This window comes from Dreissena polymorpha, chromosome 5 (assembly GCF_020536995.1).
Source record: "Dreissena polymorpha isolate Duluth1 chromosome 5, UMN_Dpol_1.0, whole genome shotgun sequence".
Taxonomy (NCBI): Eukaryota; Metazoa; Mollusca; class Bivalvia; order Myida; family Dreissenidae; genus Dreissena; species Dreissena polymorpha.
In genome coordinates this window covers 92,306,191-92,327,073 of record NC_068359.1, presented here as the reverse complement: position 1 = coordinate 92,327,073, position 20,883 = coordinate 92,306,191, and the positions used below count along the sequence as shown (strand labels likewise).

Sequence of the window (20,883 nt, the reverse complement as noted above, 5' to 3'; positions counted from 1 at the left end):
TCTAAATATTAGAGTGTGTGTTTGCAATTGGTAAATATTTAATTTATATTCAAAGAGTGAATCAAAATATACTAGTGTCAGATGCAAACATAAATTGAGAAAGTGTAAAGATGCTTTGATAATTTTATTCCTTAATTTGAATTACTGTTTTAAAAATTGCATCCTTATAATGAACAAAACAGTACATACATTTCAATTCAATCAACTTACTCTGAAGATGTTTTCCCAAGTTCTTGTGTGTTGGTAAAAAATGTTGTTAGCATATAGTTTTTTTTCAGGCAAACTTTTTAAAACAGCTTCAAGACAAGGATAAACTTGTAACAGATTTAAAAGTAAGTTATTATTCACTAAATTTATCTTAATATTATATATTGTCATTATTGTCATTCGTCATTACTGATTAGTATCCTCATTATTGCTGTCCTGATCTTTTCATTATTTTATTTTTATCACCACCATATTAACATAACTATTTAGCAGTAAAAACTGTAAACAGGAGTAAATACACAATATCAATTTCATGATTTTTTCGAGTGCTCAACAATAAGTTCTTAATTTTAAAGGACCTTTTTGAAAGAGAAAAGCTTTGGTGACCATATTTTCTTATGGTAGGTATTTTCCTACCTTGAGCTGTTTCCCAATTCATAGCCCTGTAAATAAAGAAAAGTGAAAATTATCCATTTGGTGCATGATAACTTTTGTTTACCATAGTCTATGACCAGTGAAATGTGAAAATTGGTCATGTGACATATAGGTCAATGTAGGTGCAGACCAGTCTTAGCATCACACAGTCTGGTTATGAGCTACACTGTCTGCTAATTTGATGGCAGAACCTTACATAACTTTACAGCGGACAGTGAAGCTCCTGACCAGTCTGTCAGTATGCACAGGCTGGTGTGGAGCTACGCTGCCTGCAGTTGGCATAAGACCCATTTTTGCATGGCACAAATCCTTTTTTCTAAACTCTGTAGAAAGATATTGCAAGGCGAGATCAGAGAATTGACCACTTGCAACACGAGCTTCAGATGCAGGTTTCTGAGAAGGAGAATGCGACAAGGTCCTTGAAACTGCAGGTTAAAGAACTCAGTGATAGATTTCGTGTCGTCGATGAAACTGGTGTATGTATTTTTCAGTTCAATATGTTTCTTTTTTTTTTTTTAGGCTGCATCATTGCTCATACACAAAAATGCATGAAGATGAAGTGATTTTGTTTTGTTTATGGGATAGGAATAAAGGAAATACCCGTGAGTTGAAAGGTGGGTCATGTATACTCAAAAACTAGTTCACTCTGTCATACGCTTGTGAACACTCTGTGGGCATCTTTTATTGTCCAATCTTTAAGAAACTTTGTCAGATAGGGTAGATAGATTAGCTAATTTTATCATTCGCAAGTTAATTCCCATTCTAATAAGGATATTCAATAATTAAATCTTCCAAGTCTCTATTTTATATTCATTCTTTATCAGTAATAGTTTGCAAAAGTTTATTTTGCAAATATTTTTTAATATAAAAATGATTAAAACCTAAACCAGAACTTTCATAACAAAGTTAAGGGTCAACACACAAAATTAAAATCTTCAGCTTAATGGGAACAAGCAACTTAGTTCAAAACTCCTAATTGCAGAGCAATAATGCACCTAACTTTGGTCCTGATTTTTCGGATATGTTCATGCTTGTTTGATGTATTGATTTGAGCATGTTTCTTCAAAGTAATATTGCATTATTGCTTTGTTCTTTTCGTTATTTGTTTTAAAATATACATAATTTATTTGCAGATTTGTTTGTTCAATTATGTTTATTATTGCCGAGGTATTTGAGACTCAAACAATTGTAACAATCAAGCAAGGAGATCTTCTGAAGAATTGGAAGAACAACTTCAACACATCATTATTTGAAATATATTTCTTTGTTCTTAAAGAGAAATTACTTCTCATTCTTTTTCTTTCTACAATAATGCAATCATTTTTATAAGAAGCCATTTGATATCAACCAAGCAAAAACAATTGACATTGTTTTACTAAAATAAAGACAAGAACAAAGTGGATTTTCTAACATTGTTTTCTTGGTATGAATAGCTTACCTATTCACTGAATAGTCCGAGCTGTACTACTCACCCAAATGTTGGCGCGGATGTAGGCATGTGTGTAATTTTCTGCTTAAATTGAACCTGCCACGTCTCCCTATCACTGTTTCTATTACAGATATTAATTTTAAGCATTAATTTTAAGCTTCACAGATAGATTCGGGTCATTGTGCACGGGGACTAACCAAGTTTTTTTAACTCTGAACTACAATTTATCAGAATTATGCTTCCTTTTTGTTATTTATAAATTTGGTTAAGGTTATCATAAAACCTCTTCATATTACTTTTTCTACTTAAGATATTCAATTGAAACTTAGCAAATGTTAAAACTCATCTAGTGAGGTCATTTACAAAGTTCCATTATTCTTACCTGCAACTAAGCAGAATTATGCCACATTTTTGTCCATCTTAGGTTGACGTTTGCGTGTGACTACTTTTTCTACCACAGATATTAAAATAAAACATTACTTATGTGTTCTGTGTCTTAATGAACATTCACTGACCAAGATATGTCTTCACACACATCTTCAATAAGATTATCATGGGGGGTCTCTGACATCAGACCTTAAATCTGACCTGGAATTTACTAGAATTATGCCCCTTTTTGTACTTTTAGTAACTTTAGGGCCAGTTGGATCAATGTTACTAAAAACAAGAAAATGGTTTCTGCTCAATAGGTTTAACCCACTCAGAAGCAAAGCAAAATTGCTTTATGCAACCAGCATAAACCATAACAGCCTGCGAGAAACTTGCAATCTGTTAAGGTTTTCTGCTGTTTGCTGCTTATCAGCAGCTTAGGGTTGGAATTTAATTTGATTTTCTGAAGGAATACAAACATGTAAAACAGCATCGCTGGATGGTAAATGTTTGTTTGGATGGAGTTTTTTTTCTGTAATTTTGTGTTTAGGTAGCTTATTTGCAGCTCTTGATTTCAAAGTGAAATAAATTCCAATAAATTAATTGGTAAAAAGTGGAAATTAGTTTCTTGGCATGGTCAAATTGTTCATAATACATACTTTTTCAGTTTGAAGTTAATACATACTATATAATTTTTACAGAGATTCAACTTAACATAATGTCTTCGTAGTCATAATAACAGATGACTGACAGGAAATGTGTATTATACTGTCAAAGTGAAAGAAGAGTTTAGCGAGCTATCTTGGGACTGCTTTTGTCTATTGTATTGTCTGACTCTTACCTGTATAATATGAATGTATAAGGGCATTTCCATCTCTTAAGCTTTTCCAACTCATAAGCAAAGTGAACATGGCTATGTGCAACCAGAATAAAACCAGAACAGAGTAACTTGCAGTCTTATCAGGTTTTATGCTGTTTGCTGCTCAAAAGTATCATATGTATTGACATGAAAGCTTGAAAACTTGAATGTGAATCAATCTAGTAAAAAAGGTCTTACATTTGATTTGAATTTCTGAGGGACTTCAAATGGGTTAAGGTGTGTATCTTACTGATAAATCATAAAATGGTCAACTACATAGCAATAAGTACAAAAGTAAACCTGTGCGCTTTTTCTCTGCATGCTGCTCACCCCATGCTCTTGCATGTCATTGACAGGCCTCATTGCGAGCCAGACTGGCGTCACAGGATGAACAGATGGCCCGCCTTGCGGGTAGAATCCTGCATACCAAGCCAGATAAAAATGAACTCATACGACCGCCACCTGTAAGACCTTAAGTACTTTGTCAGTATTTGCTTTATTGATTAGCTTCATTGGGGTTTTATACCTTGTTTCTCCTTTACCTTTACTGTACAGTACTGTACTTGCATGGGTTTAGTTTTGCATGTGTGTTTGTAATGGGCTCAATTACACTCTACTGTTATATTATCAAGGTAGTGTTGTCATGTCTCTTTTTCATTCATTGCAAGAGCTCATTCAACCTGATATATGACTCAGATTTGATATTTAAAAAGTTTAACAAACTCAACAATCATTGAAAAATATATTTAAATAATACTTTTGAATTCCTAGCAACTATACATACAAATGTTCATGTACTGGAAACTAGAAATTGTTTTTATTAACAGTGTTTGCTTTTGCATTGATTACTGATTTTATTGTCACCTACCGGTGAAACCGGAGGGGACTTATGGTTTGCGCTCTGTGTGTCAGTCTGTCTGTCAGTCTGTCAGTCCGTCACACTTTTCTGGATCCTGCGATAACTTAAAAAGTTCTTCATATTTTTTCATGAAACTTGAAAATGGACAGATGGCAATATGGAGATTATGCACAACAAATGTAAAAAAAAAAAATACTGACAATGGTGGAGTTTCACCAGTAGGGGACCATATTGCTTGGCAATCTCTTGTTTATTATGTAAACATTGTTTGTGTCTCCTGTCTTAAGTTACAGTAATACTGAAAAGTTTTTTATGGGGATAGCCTACTAAATCAAGTATACATTTACCTTTGTCTCTTACACACAAGTGCTTTAAATTGCTCATATGCTTTAAATTATCTTATGTGTTCTGTGAAGACGGGTGCAGACAAGCTGGGAGTGCTCCAGGAGTCCCTGTCTAGCCTGCGCAGGTGTTTCAGCCCCACAGACCCCCAGCAGCACACTCTAGACACCATAGAGCAAGGTATCTCCACACTCGTAGAAAGGCTACCACTGAACACCTCGGGGGGCAGCAGTGGTGGAAATTCGGTAGGTGCTGGATAACGATGACAATTAATTACAATATATGTTATCCTCACTCTGGGAACACTGGGTATCATGCATGTTTGTAAAGTGTCGTCCAAGATTAGCCTGTCCAGTCTGCACAGGCTTATCAGGACAACACTTTCCACTGTTATGATACTTTTTGTTTGAAGGAAGTCTCTTTTACTGAAAAACCAGTTCAGGCCCTAAGTGTCTTTCCTGATTAGCCTATGTGAACTGTACAAGCTTATCTGGGATAACACTTTAGGTACAAGCATTTGGAACAGTTTTCTCGGAACAAGGCAATTACAAACTATGAACTGTTTGGTTGTAGAATAAAGTGTAGTTTACACTTCGTTTGATGTTTTAGTTAATTATTTTACAGTCTTACGGTATTAACACCTCAGGCTGCATTGTTGAATATTTCCATTTATTAGATTTTCGTGGAAAACTCCTGTGGCAGTGGCAGACACTTGGTGGGTTTTATCCCTAGCTTTCATATAATATTTCCATCCAATGTATTAAATTAATATTAAACCTCCAAAATTAGCAATGGGCAGTCAGTTTACCCAAATCTTAATTGAGAATAATGTGGAGACATGTAGAAAAGGTAAGATTCGAATAAAAATATGTTTAATCGCTGTGGTTTAATCAAATTAGGTAGGGATTCATTTATTCCAATTGAGCAAATAAACATTCTTTAAATGAACATTGACCTTTTAATTTTTTTTTATTAATTCCATAATTTGCTGTCTATATTTATAAATTAAGTGAAAGAAAAAAAAGCAAAAAAAAACGTGAATAATTAATGCACAAAAAAACTACATGTGGTGTACCAGTATTCATTATACCCCCTTTCGAAGAAGAGGGGGTATATTGCTTTGCACATGTCGGTCCGTCTGTCGGTCCGTCCACCAGGTGGTTTCCGGGTGATAACTCAAGAACGCTTGGGCCTAGGATCATGAAACTTCATAGGTACATTGATCATGACTCGAAGATGACCCCTATTGATTTTGAGGTCAAAGGTCAAGGTTACGGTGACCCGAAATAGTAAAATGGTTTCCGGATGATAACTCAAGAACACTTAGGCCTAGGATCATGAAACTTGATATGTAGATTGATCATGACTTGCAGATGACCCCTATTGATTTTCAGGTCACTAGTTCAAAGGTCAAGGTCACAGTGACCGGAAATAGTAAAATGGTTTCCGGATGATAACTCAAGAACGCTTAGGCCTAGGATCATGAAACTTGATAGGTAGATTGATCATGACTTGCAGATGACCCCTATTGATTTTTAGGTCACTAGGTCAAAGGTCAAGGTCACAGTGACCCGAAATAGTAAAATGGTTTCCGGATGATAACTCAAGAACGCTTATGCCTAGGATCATGAAACTTCGAAGGTAGATTGATAATGGCTGTCAGGTGACCCCTATTGATTTTCAGGTCACTAGGTCAAGGTCACGGTGACCCGAAATAGTAAAATGGTTTCCAGATTATAACTCAAGAACGCTTATGCCTAGGATCATGAAACTTCATAGGTACATTGATCATGATTGGCAGATGACCCCTATTGATTTTGAGGTCACTAGGTCAAAGGTCAATGTCATGGTGACCAGAAATAGTAAAATGGTTTCCGGATGATAACTCAAGAATGCTTATGCCTAGGATCATGAAACTTCATAGGTACATTGATCATGACTCGCAGATGACCCCTATCGATTTTGAGGTCACTAGGTCAAAGGTCAAGTTCAAGGTGACCCGAAATAGTAAAATGGTTTCCGGATGATAACTGAAGAATGCTTATTCCTAGGATCATGAAACTTGATAGGTAGATTGATCATGACTAGCAGATGCCCTCTATAGATTTTCAGGTCACTAGGTCAAAGGTAAAGGTCAAGGTCACCTGAAATAGTAAAATGGTTTCCGGATGATAACTCAAGAACGCTTATGGCTAGGATCATGAAACTTCATAGGTACATTGATCATGACTGGCAGATGACCCCTATTGATTTTCAGGTTACTAGGTCAAAGGTCAAGGTCACAGTGACAAAAAACATATTCATACAATTGCTGTCACTACAACGGAGAGCCCATATGGGGGGCATGCATGTTTTATTCCACAGGAGGGATATAATCCTAAGTGTACAACACCATGTGAGTTGCATCATGCTAAAATGTGTCTTATGCCATATGCAACCTGGGTAGCTCCAGACCAGCCTGCGCAATAAATCACCCTTGTCAGGAGCTTCCCTGTCAGCCATAAAGTCACACAAGTTTTGTGGTCTCATTATTGGACATTGTATCTCCTGATCTGACTTTGTGGATTTAACATAAGTCTAGTGATAAACTGGCCACATATGGCATAAGACCTATTTTTGCACAACACATGGCATGTGTTATTTTATCATTAGACTGGCATTTTTCAGAGCCTTGGTGAGCCGCATGTGTCTCGGAAGTTGAATTTTGATGGCACAGGTGATGTACGCAGGTCGCCAATCACCGCTATTCCAGGTAGTAGGCAATCAAGTGAGTGCTGTGTAACCCACGGTTTGTATAGTGTGACATCACCTGTGAATTTACTGTCTAGGATGAGCTCAATGAAGGTTTTGAAGTGTATGATTGTTTCCCCTTATAAAATTTTAAGCATACCTGCTTTATTAACAGGTGCTTTATAAACATAAAACGAGTGTTTGTTTTAATTTTCAATTTGTCAACATGTTTACTGCAAAATGTTCAACCATCCTTCAGAACTACTTAGAGCTTGTCCTTTTACTGTACTAACAGCAATATCACTGTTATAATTGATGTGTGTTTTCACAAGTGTGTTTACACCTGAACTGTGTATACCGGTAATCTAATGTAAACTATTGCCTCTTACTGCTTGTTGCTTTTATCTAGGTTCGTTTAAAGATTAATGTTAATAGAACTGCTTTGAGATGTTAAATAAAAAAAATAAATATTATTATCATGTTAGTCATGTATGAATTTTTTAATGAATTATTGTTTCCTTGTAAACTGACTGTTGCTATTCCCAGAGGGACAGTCTGACACTTTTATTTACATTTTTAGTCAGTCTACATATTATGTTTCCCAGAGTGCATGCATTTGTTGTTGTTGTTTGTGGTAATATGTCTAGGTTCATACAATAATCAGCCAGATTGCTCCAGCTCTTGTTGGGCCCTGAATGTTTTATAATTTCCCATTAAGCCAAATGTGTCCAATCTCTCAATAGTTTTTTTAATGAAATCTTCATCAAACTATGTGTGTTCAGGTTTTCACCCTAACAAGCTGGGCAGTCCTCCATTGACTACCACTAGCACCAAAGTCTCACGTATAAAAGTGTATGCTATGTGTTTTGCAGGTTTTCACCCTAACAAGCTGGGCAGTCCTCCATTGAGCACCACTAGCACCAAGGTACTTTACTTCAAAGACAACTCCACCACTCCTTCCATGCTGACAATCAATAAAAGGTGTGTAATAGTGAAGTGTTGAAATGACATGGATGTGTTTGTTTCATCTGTCAGTAAGGTGCTGAGGACTGTATTTACATGGACATGATTATTTATCTTGCAGTTGATAAACTCTCGTTTTATTCTCAATCATTGATTGTAAAAGGTGTATAAGAAATATTGCTTAAATGCGAAAAAAAATATGCAGGTAGTTTTTCAACTTAAGTTAAATAAAAAATTTGCAATAATAATTTTACAAAATATCAGTATGTATTTAGTAATAATACATTTAACATACTGGTATTATGAAAACAGGCCACAAGTTATGATAGTTAGACCTGATTCATGTCATACCTGTTTATGTCTTCCAGATTAGGGGAAATAACTTTACATGATTTCAAAGGGGCATTTGAGCGACCAAACCAGTATAGATTTCACTTCAAGGCTTTGGATCCAGAGTTTGGCACAGTCAAAGAAGAGGTATGCTTGTAATTATGTACACACAGATATTTGTGCGCAATTTCGGAGTGCTTCTCTTCAGTTTTTGTTTGTTCATTGAATCGTAGCATCAGAAAAGTGTTAAAGGATAATTATTCCAGTTTTAAGTTTTATTATGCCTCCACCAGGTGTGAGGCACTACGCCTTGCACTTTTTTTTTTCAGAACACCGTCAAACAGTGATTTCAGGTTAATAACTTAACTTATGTATTTGCCATTATTGGGGAAACTTAGTTATAGCAAGATTGCATGGTGACCTTGATTGGCATTGTTTTTGGGGCTGGTTGGGTCATGGTCAAGGTTCAACAAATGAACAAAAATTCTGCTAAAAGGGTTTAGGTATTGCAATTACATTTTGTGTGAATGTAGCTTACCTTCAGAACTAGTTTGGGATTGATTCTAAAAAAACAGTGTCTGCTAAATAACTTGAGTTCAGACGGAGGTATTTCACTGAAATATTGTGTGTATATTGCTTTCATCTAGACTAAGCTTGTGATTGCATTTTGGCCTATTTGAATTTAGGTCAAGGTCTCGGTTGCTAAAATTTAAAAATAGAAAGGCAGTTTCTGATGAATTACCTTTTTATGGAGGTATTATGCAGACATTTGATTTTGTCGCTTCCATTATTTTCTGTGCCATCATTTGTACAACAAATAAATTCATCTTTTGGAGGTCATTGTAACACAGGCTTTTAAATGGGAATATTTATTGACAGGTAGGCAGTCGTGTATTCATTTGATTTTGGCCAAGAAGAGACTTCATTTAAACAAATATAGAATAACAGCGTGGTCCTTGATTAGACTGTCCCAACTTGACAGGGTAATCTTGGGAGACACTTAGCATGCATGCACAAAGCCCCATTTGTTTAGAGACAGACTCATATGTATGCTTGTGATTGTAGATATCCAACGAGGATGCCATAATCCCAGGCTGGGAGGGTAAGATAGTGGCGTGGGTAGAGCCTGACACTGTAACTTAGAAGTCCAACATCCATAGGCGTCCCGGCAGCATTTATTATGTACGATACTGTACCATGGTTCAGTAATTTATTTGTGTACGACGGTCACCTATGTCATCTGGAGGACAAGATACTAGACACACAGTGGAATATAAAGCAGGCCAAAGACATGTTAATCATATATTCATTAGGTACCCGAGTGCATTGGTGCATGTGCTTGTATTATTGTGGCCTACATGCAATTGTCACATTGTCTGGTTGGCTGACATCAAATAATGTTGTGTTATGGCTTAGGTATACAATCAGTTGATTCTTAGATCAAACAACATCCAATTATATTGTTCATCTGTGCTCTATTTTAGGCAAAACTATAGTATAGTGAATCATTTACACTTTTGAAGAACTATAGTTAAGTGGATGTTGATGATAATGAGATATTAAGTGGCCTGTCTTTCAGAAATGAATGGCTTAAAATGTCATTTCTTAATGACATTTTTACTTTCTTAAAATTGAGGTGACCTGACTTTATCTTGTACTCCCAATCGTTGGTCATGCCAGGTTATATAACTGCCATATTGTTAAGTTTTGATATTACTGTTGTTTTGCCATGTTCACTAGCCTATAGTTAGCATTACAACATAGATATTGTAGTGCTGCTATCAAAACTTTGTTTATTCAAGCATTTGCTTGAATAGGGCCTTTTTTATTTCTTCTTAAGATTTTCAGGCAGGTTCCAATTTTGAAGTACAATAAGTCCTTCCCAGTCAAATTCTACATCATTTGATGTGGCATGTTTTTTTAAAAGTTTTTTTAATAGAACAATGCTACATGTCTTTAAACAAATGAACATTCCAAATCATTTCAGTATTGCACATGCATTCCTACAATATATTTTTCATGTAATATTCTTATTATTTGATAAGGTTTCCCAACTTACCAATTAACAAATGTTTATGGTTTGTATTTGTTACATTTATAAAAGATTATACCAATAATGACCTCAATGTCAACTACGGCTTCATGTCTCCATGATTTGTTTATTTTTTCGTGTAATGCTTTTTTTTTTGGAGTGTGAATATGCATTGTTCATTAAACATGGAGGTAGTTAAGGGGTTTAATAGACAGCTCAACATTTAGTAAGTCTGCAATAACTTTATTTTGTTTGTTATATGAGTTCCTTATTTTCTTATAGGTTAAAGGCTATGGTAGTGTTTGCTAAAATGACACAATTTGTTTTTGACCTACTTTTGATTGTTTTCACTGTAATATTGCTGATAAGCTGTTAATCCTGTATGTTATGTACGCATGCATGATTTCAGCGTTACAAATGCGTTATACTGATTTGGTTCTACTTTATGCCAGTTTACAAGTTACAGTGTATATCACAGATACTGATGGTTCCATGTTTGAATAGCAGATATGTTTTTTTATGCATTTATGAACATGATGATGCTACTTATATTTTTTTTTCTGAGCACAATGTGCTTATGGGGAGCTTTTGTGATCGCCTTTTGCCTATGGTGCGTCTTGCCTTGTGGGGTGCCAACATTTGCCTTGTAAACACTCTAAAGGCCACATTTATTGTCCGATCTTTATAAAATTTGGTCAGAAGATTTGTGCAAATGACATCTTTGACGAGTTCGAAATGGTTCCGGATTGTTTGAAAAACATTGCTGGCATGGGATGGTGAATTTTTCCTTATATTGCTATATATGGCTATAGTTAAAAAAATTTAACACTATAGAAGCCAATTTTATTGTCCGATTATCATGAAACTTGATCCGAAGATTTTTCCAAACGAAATCTTGGACTAGTTTAAAAATTGTTCAGTTGGTTAGTTGGTTGAAAAACATTTCCACCAGGGGGTGGGGAATTTTTCCTTACATGGCTATATTTGGCTATAGTAAAAACTTGATAACACTTAAAAAGTCACATTTATAGTCTAATCTTCATAAAATTTGGTCAGAACATATATTGGATAAGATGGTTCTGGTCTGTTGAAAAACATGGCCACCAGGGGGCGGGGCCTTTTTTCCTTATTTCAGTCTGATCATCATGAAACTTGGTCAGAAGATTTTTCCAAATTATATCTTGGACCAGTTCGATAATAGTTTCAGTTGCTTGAAAACATGACCGCCAGGGGCGGAGCATTTTTCCTAATATGGCTATATATGGCTAAAGTAAAACCTTGTTAACACTATAAAAGTCACATTTATTATCCAATCTTCATGAAACTTGGTCAGAACATGAAAATTGGTCAGAATATTTGTTTTAATGATATCTTGAATGAGTTCGAAAATAGTTTCGGTCTGTTGAAAAACATGGCCACCAGGTGGCAGGGAAGTTATCCTTATATGATTATGAAACCTTGTTAGCACTCTATAAGTAACATTTATAGTTCACTATTTATAAAACTTGGTCAGAACATTTGTTCTAATGATATCTTGGGCTGCACAGAACAGGTAAGTTCCTTTGTATCTCAGGTGAGCGAATTTGGGCCCTCCGGCCCTCTTGTAATGTTATGTTAATGATATTTGTTGGTCATTTTATTTGTAATGCCGATGTTTTTTCGATTTATTGTGTACTTAATTTTTATGTTTAGTATTGAAGGAAATCATTATCAATTATTTACAATACAATTTAAACATGACTTAAATCTATACATCTCTCCTTTGCTTTCCAAAGCTTGTTGAATAAGCTAAGCATCTTTGTCTTTTACCAGTTTATTTTTTTCACATTTTTTTGCATGCTATATTGCATTGACAAATGATTTTGTGTAAAAAATGTATATTGTTTTTTTAGCTCACCTGATTGCTCAGGTGAGCTTTTGTGACTGGTCTTTGTCCGTCGTATGTCCGTCCGTCCGTTAACATTTGCTCGTAAACACTCTAGAGGCCACATTTCTTGTCCCATCTTCATGAAACTTGATCAGAAGCTTTGTCCAAATGAAATCTCGAATGAAATCTCGGCCGAGTTCGAAACTGGGTTGTGCCGGGTCAAAAAAAAGGTCACTAGGTCAAAAAAAAGAAAAACCTTGTAAACACTGTAGAAGTCACATTTCATGCCCAATCTTGTGTAACTTTGTCAAAATGTTTGTGTTAATGATATCTTGGTTGAGTTCAAAAGTGGTTCTGATCAGTTGAAAAACATGGCCGCCAGTGGGCGGGGCAGTTTTCCTTATTTGGCTATAGAGAAACCTTGTAAACACTCTAGAAGTCACAATTTTTGCCCGATCATCATGAAAGTTGGTCAAAACATTGGTTCAATTGATGTCTCGGACGAGTTCAAAAATGGGCGAGATCGGTGAAAAAACATGGCCGCCAGTGGGCTGGGCATTTTTCTCTATATGTATATAGTGGCAGTTTTCCCTATTTGGCTATAGAGAAACCTTGTAAACTCTCTAGTTTGTCAAAACATTGGTTTTATTGATATCTCGGATGAGTTTGAAAATGGTCGGGATCAGTGAAAAAACATGGCCGCCAGTGGGCGGGGTATTTTTCTCCATATCTATATAGTGAAAACATGTGAACACAGTAGAAGTCACATTTTTGGCCCAATTTTCATAAAATTTGCTCAGAACATTTGTTTCCTTGATATGAGATTTGAGTTAAAAAATGGTTCCGGTCAGTTGAATAACATGTCTGCTGGGAGGGGGGAAGTTTTCTCATTATGCCCCCCCCCCCTTTCGAAGAAGAGAGGGTATATTGTTATGCTCATGTCGGTCCGTCCGTCCACCAGATGGTTTCCGGATGATAAATCAAGAGCACTTATGCCAAGGATCATGAAACTTCATAGGTACATTGATCATGACTCGCAGATGACCCCTATTGATTTTCAGGTCACTAGGTCAAAGGTTAAGGTCACGGTGACCCAAAGCAGTAAAATGGTTTCCGGATGATAGCTCAAGAACGCTTATGCCTAGGATCATGAAACTGCATAGATACATTGATCATGACTCACAGATAACCCCTATACATTTTCAGGTCACTAGGTCAAAAGGTCAATGTCACGATGACCCGCAATAGTAAAATGGTTTCCGGATGATAACTAAAGAACACTTATGCCTAGGATCATGAAACTTCATAGATACATTGATCATGACTGGCAGATGACCCCTATTGATTTTCAGGTCACTAGGTCAAAGGTTAAGGTCACGGTGACCCAAAGCAGTAAAATGGTTTCCGGATGATAGCTCAAGAACGCTTATGCCTAGGATCATGAAACTGCATAGATACATTGATCATGACTCGCAGATAACCCCTATTGATTTTCAGGTCACTAGGTCAAAGGTCAAGGTCATGATGACCCGAAATAGTAAAATGGTTTCTGGATGATAACTCAAGAACGCTTAGACCTAGAATCATGAAACTGCATAGGTATATTGATCACAACTCGTAGATGACCCCTATTGATTTTCAGGTCACTAGGTCAAAGGTCAAGGTCATGATGACCCGAAATAGTAAAATGGTTTCTGGATAATAACTCAAGAAAGCTTAGGCCTAGGATCTAGAAACTTCATAGGTACATTGATCATGACTCGTAGATGACCGCTATTGATTTTCAGGTCAAAGGTCAAGGTCATGGTGACCCAAAATAGTAAAATGGTTTCCAGATGATAACTCAAGAATGCTTATGCCTAGGATCATGAAACTTCATAGGTACATTGATCATGACTCGAAGATGACCCCTATCGATTTTCAGGTCACTAGGTCAAAGGTCAAGGTCACGGTAAACTGAAATAGTAAAATGGTTTCTGGATGATAACTCAAAAACGCTTATGCCTAGGTTCATGAAACTTCATAGGTATATTGATCATGACTCGCAGATGGCCCCTATTTATTATCAGGTCACTAGGTCAAAGGTCAAGGTCACAGTGCCAAAAAACAAATTCACACAATGGCTGTCAAAGTCACGGTGACTCAACTTAGAAAAATGGTTTCCGGATGATTACTCAAGAATGCTTACCCCTAGGATTATGAAACTTCATAGGTATATTGATCATGACTCGCAGATGAAATAATGATGAAACTTGACCAGGATGTTTTGTGGACAATATCTAGGTCAAGTTTGAATTTGGTAAAAATTGAATGAACCGACTCCTCTCCGGTGAGCGAACTAGGGCCATCTTGGCCCTCTTGTTTTAAGACATTTCTCTGTTAGATGTTGTGCCTGATTGTTTTGTTAACTTACTAAAAAGCACAAAACATGTGCAACAGATATTCACATGGTGGTCCTGTTAGGATGTGTTAGCTCTCTTGAGCATGAAGTGCTCATGTTGAGCTATTGTGGTAGGTGGCCCTTTAGTGTAGTCAGTCATCAGTCTTAAGTCATCAGCTCTTTGCTTCAAACAACATCTGAACAGCTAGGCAGATTTTCATGAACTTCACATTTAAAGGACTTCTGAGTGGTGCGGGGTTGAGAAGTTGAAAATTGAATTTATATTTTGGTATTTACAATCACAATTTGGTCCTCTACGAAGATTGTTCAATTCTGGTTTCGAAACTGGCCATTACACAGGTGAGCAATCTACTGCCATCTTGGCTCTCTTGTTTCAATGAATGCGGGTAATCTAGCTTGCTAGTTTATTTATTGCCTTGTAGTTATTTATTGGTTTTGTTTAGGGTAGAACATTTATCCAAGATGCATTGCTTTATTTCAATTGTTAAATATGTTAATCATATATGGTTAATTGTTAAGATTTTCAGTGGTAAATTGATAATCAGTCGGATGTAAAGAAATGCTCCTGCACTCAAATGGTGGTATTCAACTAGATTTACAGGTATTAGTAAATGATATGAGCTACATTATGGCACAAAGGGCTTTATGCAGGTGCATATAGTGTTGTCCCAGGTTATACTGTGCAGTCTGCAAAGGCTAATCAGTGATGACACCTTCTGCCTAAACTGGATTGTGGCTAAGAAGAGACTTCCTTCAAAGGGAAAATACCATACAAGCAGAGAGTTTCCTCTCTGATTAGCCTGTGTGAACTGCACACTAACCTGGGACAATGCTTTACCCACCTGCATTCAGCTCAGTACTCCCTGAGGTAGGCTCATATTTATGAAAAATAGTGGAAGGTCATGTATTATGAATCTCAAATATAATTGGTTGATTTTTTGTCCAACATCCAGCGAAAATGATGGTTTCTTTCATCTATTTTCTATTAGTAACCATTCACATTCTCAGGTATTTTGTTTCCATTCCAACAGTATGTGTTAAGTAATATTCGTATTTTTGCAATGGGGCATGTGATAGTGTGTTGTGTATTTGAGCAAATGAATGAATATTTTTTCAATACTAAGAAATTTTTGGATTTTAACATCTCTTTTTAGTTTTGATTGATACTAATTAAACATCAATGATGTGAAATTATATCCAATAACAAAAATTAAGCAAAATTGTGTTTATGCATGTACAAATTAGTATGTATACTTGTAATAAGTATACAGTGTCCTTGCAAATTGATGTGTCAGTGACTCCTCTCTGAAGGCAGCTTCTGTTTGATGTGAGTTAGCAATCATACATAGGGATGAGGTCTATCAACCCTTTACCACTTAGATACGTATTTTGATGCATTTGTAGTCCCTTAGAAAGTTACATTTAATTAAAGACCTTTTTTACTAAATACTAGTTTTAAAGGCTTCATTTCCAATCCTTAGTTACTGATGAGCAGCAAACAGCATAAAACCTGAACAGACTGAGTTACTCGCAAGCTGTTCTGATTTTATTTTATTTGATTTTATGTTGTTTGCACAGAGCTTCTTATGGGGGAAAGGGTTAAAATAGCTTTAATGATTGACAGTCTTCCAGGATTTTGGATCTTCCTCAAGGGAGATTACTCACATATTGTTCCTGTTGAAATGTAATCACAATTTTGTATCAAAATATCTGCACAAATTTTCTTTGTGAGCTGGAAGTTTTAAACATACATTTTAATAACATAAAAAACTTGCACAAAGTATTATCATATCAAGTTTTTTTATTGTGCAAAAAAATCTAAAGATCAAGGTCACAGCGGACGCTTGAAGTTATTCATATTTCTTACATACAGATATAGTGAAGTAGATGTTTGAGTGAGGCTCAATGGGATTCCAGAATAAATTGACAAAAAATTAGTGTCGTATCAAGACAACATGTAACATTTATAAATTTTGCTCAATTTAGGTCAAGGTTATATTTTTTTATAGGCATCATGTGTTACAACAATTAGAAAGGTACCACTCATGTTTAAAGCTACTTCATTATTATGTTGCACCGTTTACTTTTGCTCAATTTAAGGTCAATGTTCCATTTAAATTATAGGCTATATGTTTTACAGCAGTTTGAAAGGTATAACTCATGTTTAAAGCTACTACTGTATTTGGAATGTTGCACCATTTATTTGGATAGTTTCTGTGGTGTTTTCATGTAATGTCTGTAAGGCGACTTGTGTCCAGTGATTTCAGTAAGGGCATCAGTGAGGTTTGGCTACATTTTAAGTTCAGAAAAGATTTATAAATATTAAAGAATGCCAAAACTAAATTGTGAAAATGTATTTGCTGTAATTAATTGCTCGTCTAGTTTTATTGTCAATTGTTGCATGCTATAGTGCTGATAGCTTAGTAGATTTACAATTGAATTATGGTCATTCTCCGCTAGTTACTTTGCACATGCACCATGATTCAGTTACAAGCAATAACAGTTTACATATTTGGTATGAAATTAGGTTTTTATTAACTATTATACATGTATATTGTATGTACTTACTTGCTACTTAAGATCTGGTTTCTGTAGTTACTTATACCAGTACTAGATTGAGTTTTACTAATGACACAATCTTACACAAAAGAAACTTGCGCGTCTCTATTTTTCAGAGAATAATGTTTATTATTGTATTCTATTTGCTTGTGTATTTAATCACCAATATTTGGTCTCTATTCCATCCTAATCTCCTATCCATATATTCTGTCTCTAGATATATATTTGTGTCATGGTCACTATTTATTTCTAGTCAAAACATGTGTATATTTTCATGTTCATCCCATCAAAATAATGTGTGATAATTTTACATTCTTTACAGTTTTGATCGTCTTTGGTCCACTTTATGTTATATGTTTAGGAATTATAACTTACCAATTTATAAAGTAAATATGTAATCATATGTAATGGTTTGTTTTGTAATAAATGCAAAATTGTTGCTTGGTATATGTTTGGTATATTCTTGCATTTGCTTATATGCGTTTTCTTTTACAATTTGTTTTTGGGGTACACTAGGGTAAATGTACTGTAGATGTATTAAAAGACTTGAGCTGTGATCTTGGAAAAGTGGACATAATAAATATGTGTCTAGACCTTTCTTACTAGAATCAAGTTTTTCAGGCTTCATCTCCAAACCTTAGATACTTATGAGCAGCAAACAGCATAAAACTGAACAGACTACGAGTTACTTGCAGGCTGTTCTGGTTTTATGCTGTTTGCACATAACCATTTTCACTTTTCTTTTGAGTGTGAAAGGGTTAATTTAATTATGTCAATGTCAGGTGAATTGTGCACAAAGATGCAGTTTATTCTGCAGGCTAAAAAACAACTGAGTGTGTGCTAAAATAAAAATAGATTAAAGCTTCAGTTTATACCATGAGTTCCATTGGGCTGTTGTGTAAAGGATAAAAAATGTTTTGTGGCAGTCACCCAAATCTGTCGGTGTTATTGTAGCAACCTTCAGGTACATTTTGGTGTCTTCACTTTCATTTTATGATTGTCAGTTTGACATGTAGAACAAAGTGCAATTACAGGTACATGTATTTGTATTTATGTATGTTTGTATTTTATCATTTGGACTTGTACTACGTATTTAATCTTATGTAGTAATTATAACCACCAGTCCATAGTAAAGGGGGTATACTGAAATAACTGTCTGTTAGACAGTCTGTCTGTCGGCCCATGGACCAAAATTTGTGTGGAGGCTTTCTCCTTCACTTTCCACGTACAACATACTGTTGGATTGTTTTGTGGTTCTCTACAAACCTTGTAAAAAAAGTCCTAGGGTCAATTATATATTTTTTTAAAGCTTTTTTTCTAATTAAGTAATACATTTGGCATTAAGGGGTATTCATAGCTACTGTGACAAATTCTAGTTTCATTTAGACCGACCAATAGAATAACTTGTAGATGCGCAAATGTATAGATATGCACAATAAAAATCTGTTTACATCATACGTCATAAAACAGGCATACTTTAACTAAATTGTGAGCATTTTTAAACAAACACTTAAATATATGGTTTTAATACAAATAACAGAATGGTAAAAAATATGTATGCTTATTTTTTGCTGGTTACTGTTTTTCCCATGTTTTGGCTTACTGAAGATCAAATGTGTAATAATACAGAGACGATAAAGTATGATTGATCTATATTTCAGTCACTATGATCATTATCCAACTTTAGCTGGTGCTTTAAATGTCTCTGAATCTCATTTTATATCTTGTTGTAAATGACCAAATTTAGTATATGATAATTATTAAAAATGGTTTTGTCATATTTTGGGGATATTTTTCTAGGGCCTTATCAGTGTCACTTTTTTAACTTAAAGGGATACATTTATCTTTCCTAAGGTGAGAACTGTATTAAAATGTTTGTCAAATACGTATGATGTCTTTATACAGGTAAATTTTAAGCTGTAAATATTGCTGACACATTTTGTGTAGATCGTCTCTGTGAAAGTGATCCATTAATCTTGTGATGCTGCTGTCTTATTAGCAAGGTTTTGCCAGTATTGCACTTACATGTTATACATTTTTTTATTTCATATTCTGTTTGCTTGAAGTTGTAAAGATGGAACTATTGCTGGTTAAACAATAAATAAGGAAACACTATTTCCCTGTTAATTCTTCTTTTAAATCAATGCAATGTTTTGGGTAAGAATGGAATAAGAAACTTGTTTGGATCCCAAGGGATTTATGTCTCCATTTAATCACAGTGTTGTGATGAAAAAGTCTGATAACATATTTACCACATGATTCAGTATGACTGAGGTAAACTGTTTACTGTGATTCATTATGACTGAGATAAACTGTTTACTAAGATACAGTATGACTGAGGTAAACTGTTTGCTGTGATTCAGTATGACTAAGGTAAACTGTTTACTGTGATACAGTATGACTGAGGTAAACTGTTTACTGTGATTCAGTATGACTTAGGTAAACTGTTTACTGGGATGCAGTATGACTGAGGTAAACTGTTTACTGGAATTCAGTATGATTGAGGTAAACTGTTTACTGTGATAAAGAATGGCTGAGGTAAACTGTTTACTGGTATACAGTATGACTGAGGTAAACTGTTTACTGTGATACAGTATGACTGAGGTAAACTGTTTACTGTGATACAGTATGACTGAGGTAAACTGTTAACTTTGATATATTATGACTGAGGTAAACTGTTTACTGGGATATAGAATGACTGAGGTAAACTGTTTACTGGGATTCAGTATGACTGAGGTAAACTGTTTAGTGGGATATAGAATGGCTGAGGTAAACTGTTTACTGTGATATAGTATGACCGAGGTAAACTGTTTTCTGGGATTCAGTATGACTGAGGTAAACTGTTTAGTGGGATATAGAATGGCTGAGGTAAACTGTTTACTGTGATACAGTATGACTGATGTAAACTGTTTACTGGGATTCAGTAAGACTGAGGTAAACTGTTTAGTGGGATATAGAATGGCTGAGGTAAACTGTTTACTGTGATACAGTATGACTGAGGTAAACTGTTAACTGTGATATAGTATGACTGGAGGTAAACTGTTTACTGGGATATAGAATGGCTGAGATAAACTGTTTGCTGTGATGCAGTTTGACTGATAACATATTTACCACATGATTCAGTATGACTGAGGTAAACTGTTTACTGGGATATAGAATGACTGAGGTAAACTGTTTACTGGGATACAGTATTACTGAGGTAAACTGTTAACTGGGATACAGTATGACTGAGGTAAACTGTTAGCTGTTATATATTATGCCTGTGGTAAACTGTTTACTGGGATACAGTATGACTGAGGTAAACTGTTTACTGGGATACAGTATAACCGAGGTAAACTGTTTACTGTGATATAGTATGACTGAGGTAAACTGTTTACTGGGATACAGTATGACTGAGGTAAACTGTTTTCTTGGATACAGTATGACTTAGGTAAACTGTTTACTAGGATACATTATGAAATAGGTAAACTGTTATCAATTGGAATACAGTATGACTGAGGT

At 35.3% G+C, this 20,883-nt stretch overlaps 1 protein-coding gene across 2 annotated transcripts in view; it reads left to right on the top strand.

The window, feature by feature from the left end:
* The window catches only part of LOC127881809 (dixin-like), a 34,339-nt gene extending 14,842 nt beyond the window's left edge, over window positions 1-19,497 (top strand). Inside the window, exons 11-18 of one of the 2 annotated variants that reach the window (XM_052429943.1) lie at window positions 279-332; window positions 972-1,118; window positions 3,656-3,763; window positions 4,575-4,745; window positions 7,168-7,267; window positions 8,103-8,211; window positions 8,562-8,670; window positions 9,589-19,497. In XM_052429943.1, the coding sequence (XP_052285903.1) occupies window positions 279-332; window positions 972-1,118; window positions 3,656-3,763; window positions 4,575-4,745; window positions 7,168-7,267; window positions 8,103-8,211; window positions 8,562-8,670; window positions 9,589-9,666 (876 nt within the window). In that variant the 3' untranslated portion in view covers window positions 9,667-19,497. Of the gene's footprint in view, window positions 1-278; window positions 333-971; window positions 1,119-3,655; window positions 3,764-4,574; window positions 4,746-7,167; window positions 7,289-8,102; window positions 8,212-8,561; window positions 8,671-9,588 lie in introns of both variants that reach the window. The other variant, XM_052429942.1, reaches the window with a different exon arrangement.
* The last annotated feature ends 1,386 nt before the right edge of the window (window positions 19,498-20,883 follow it).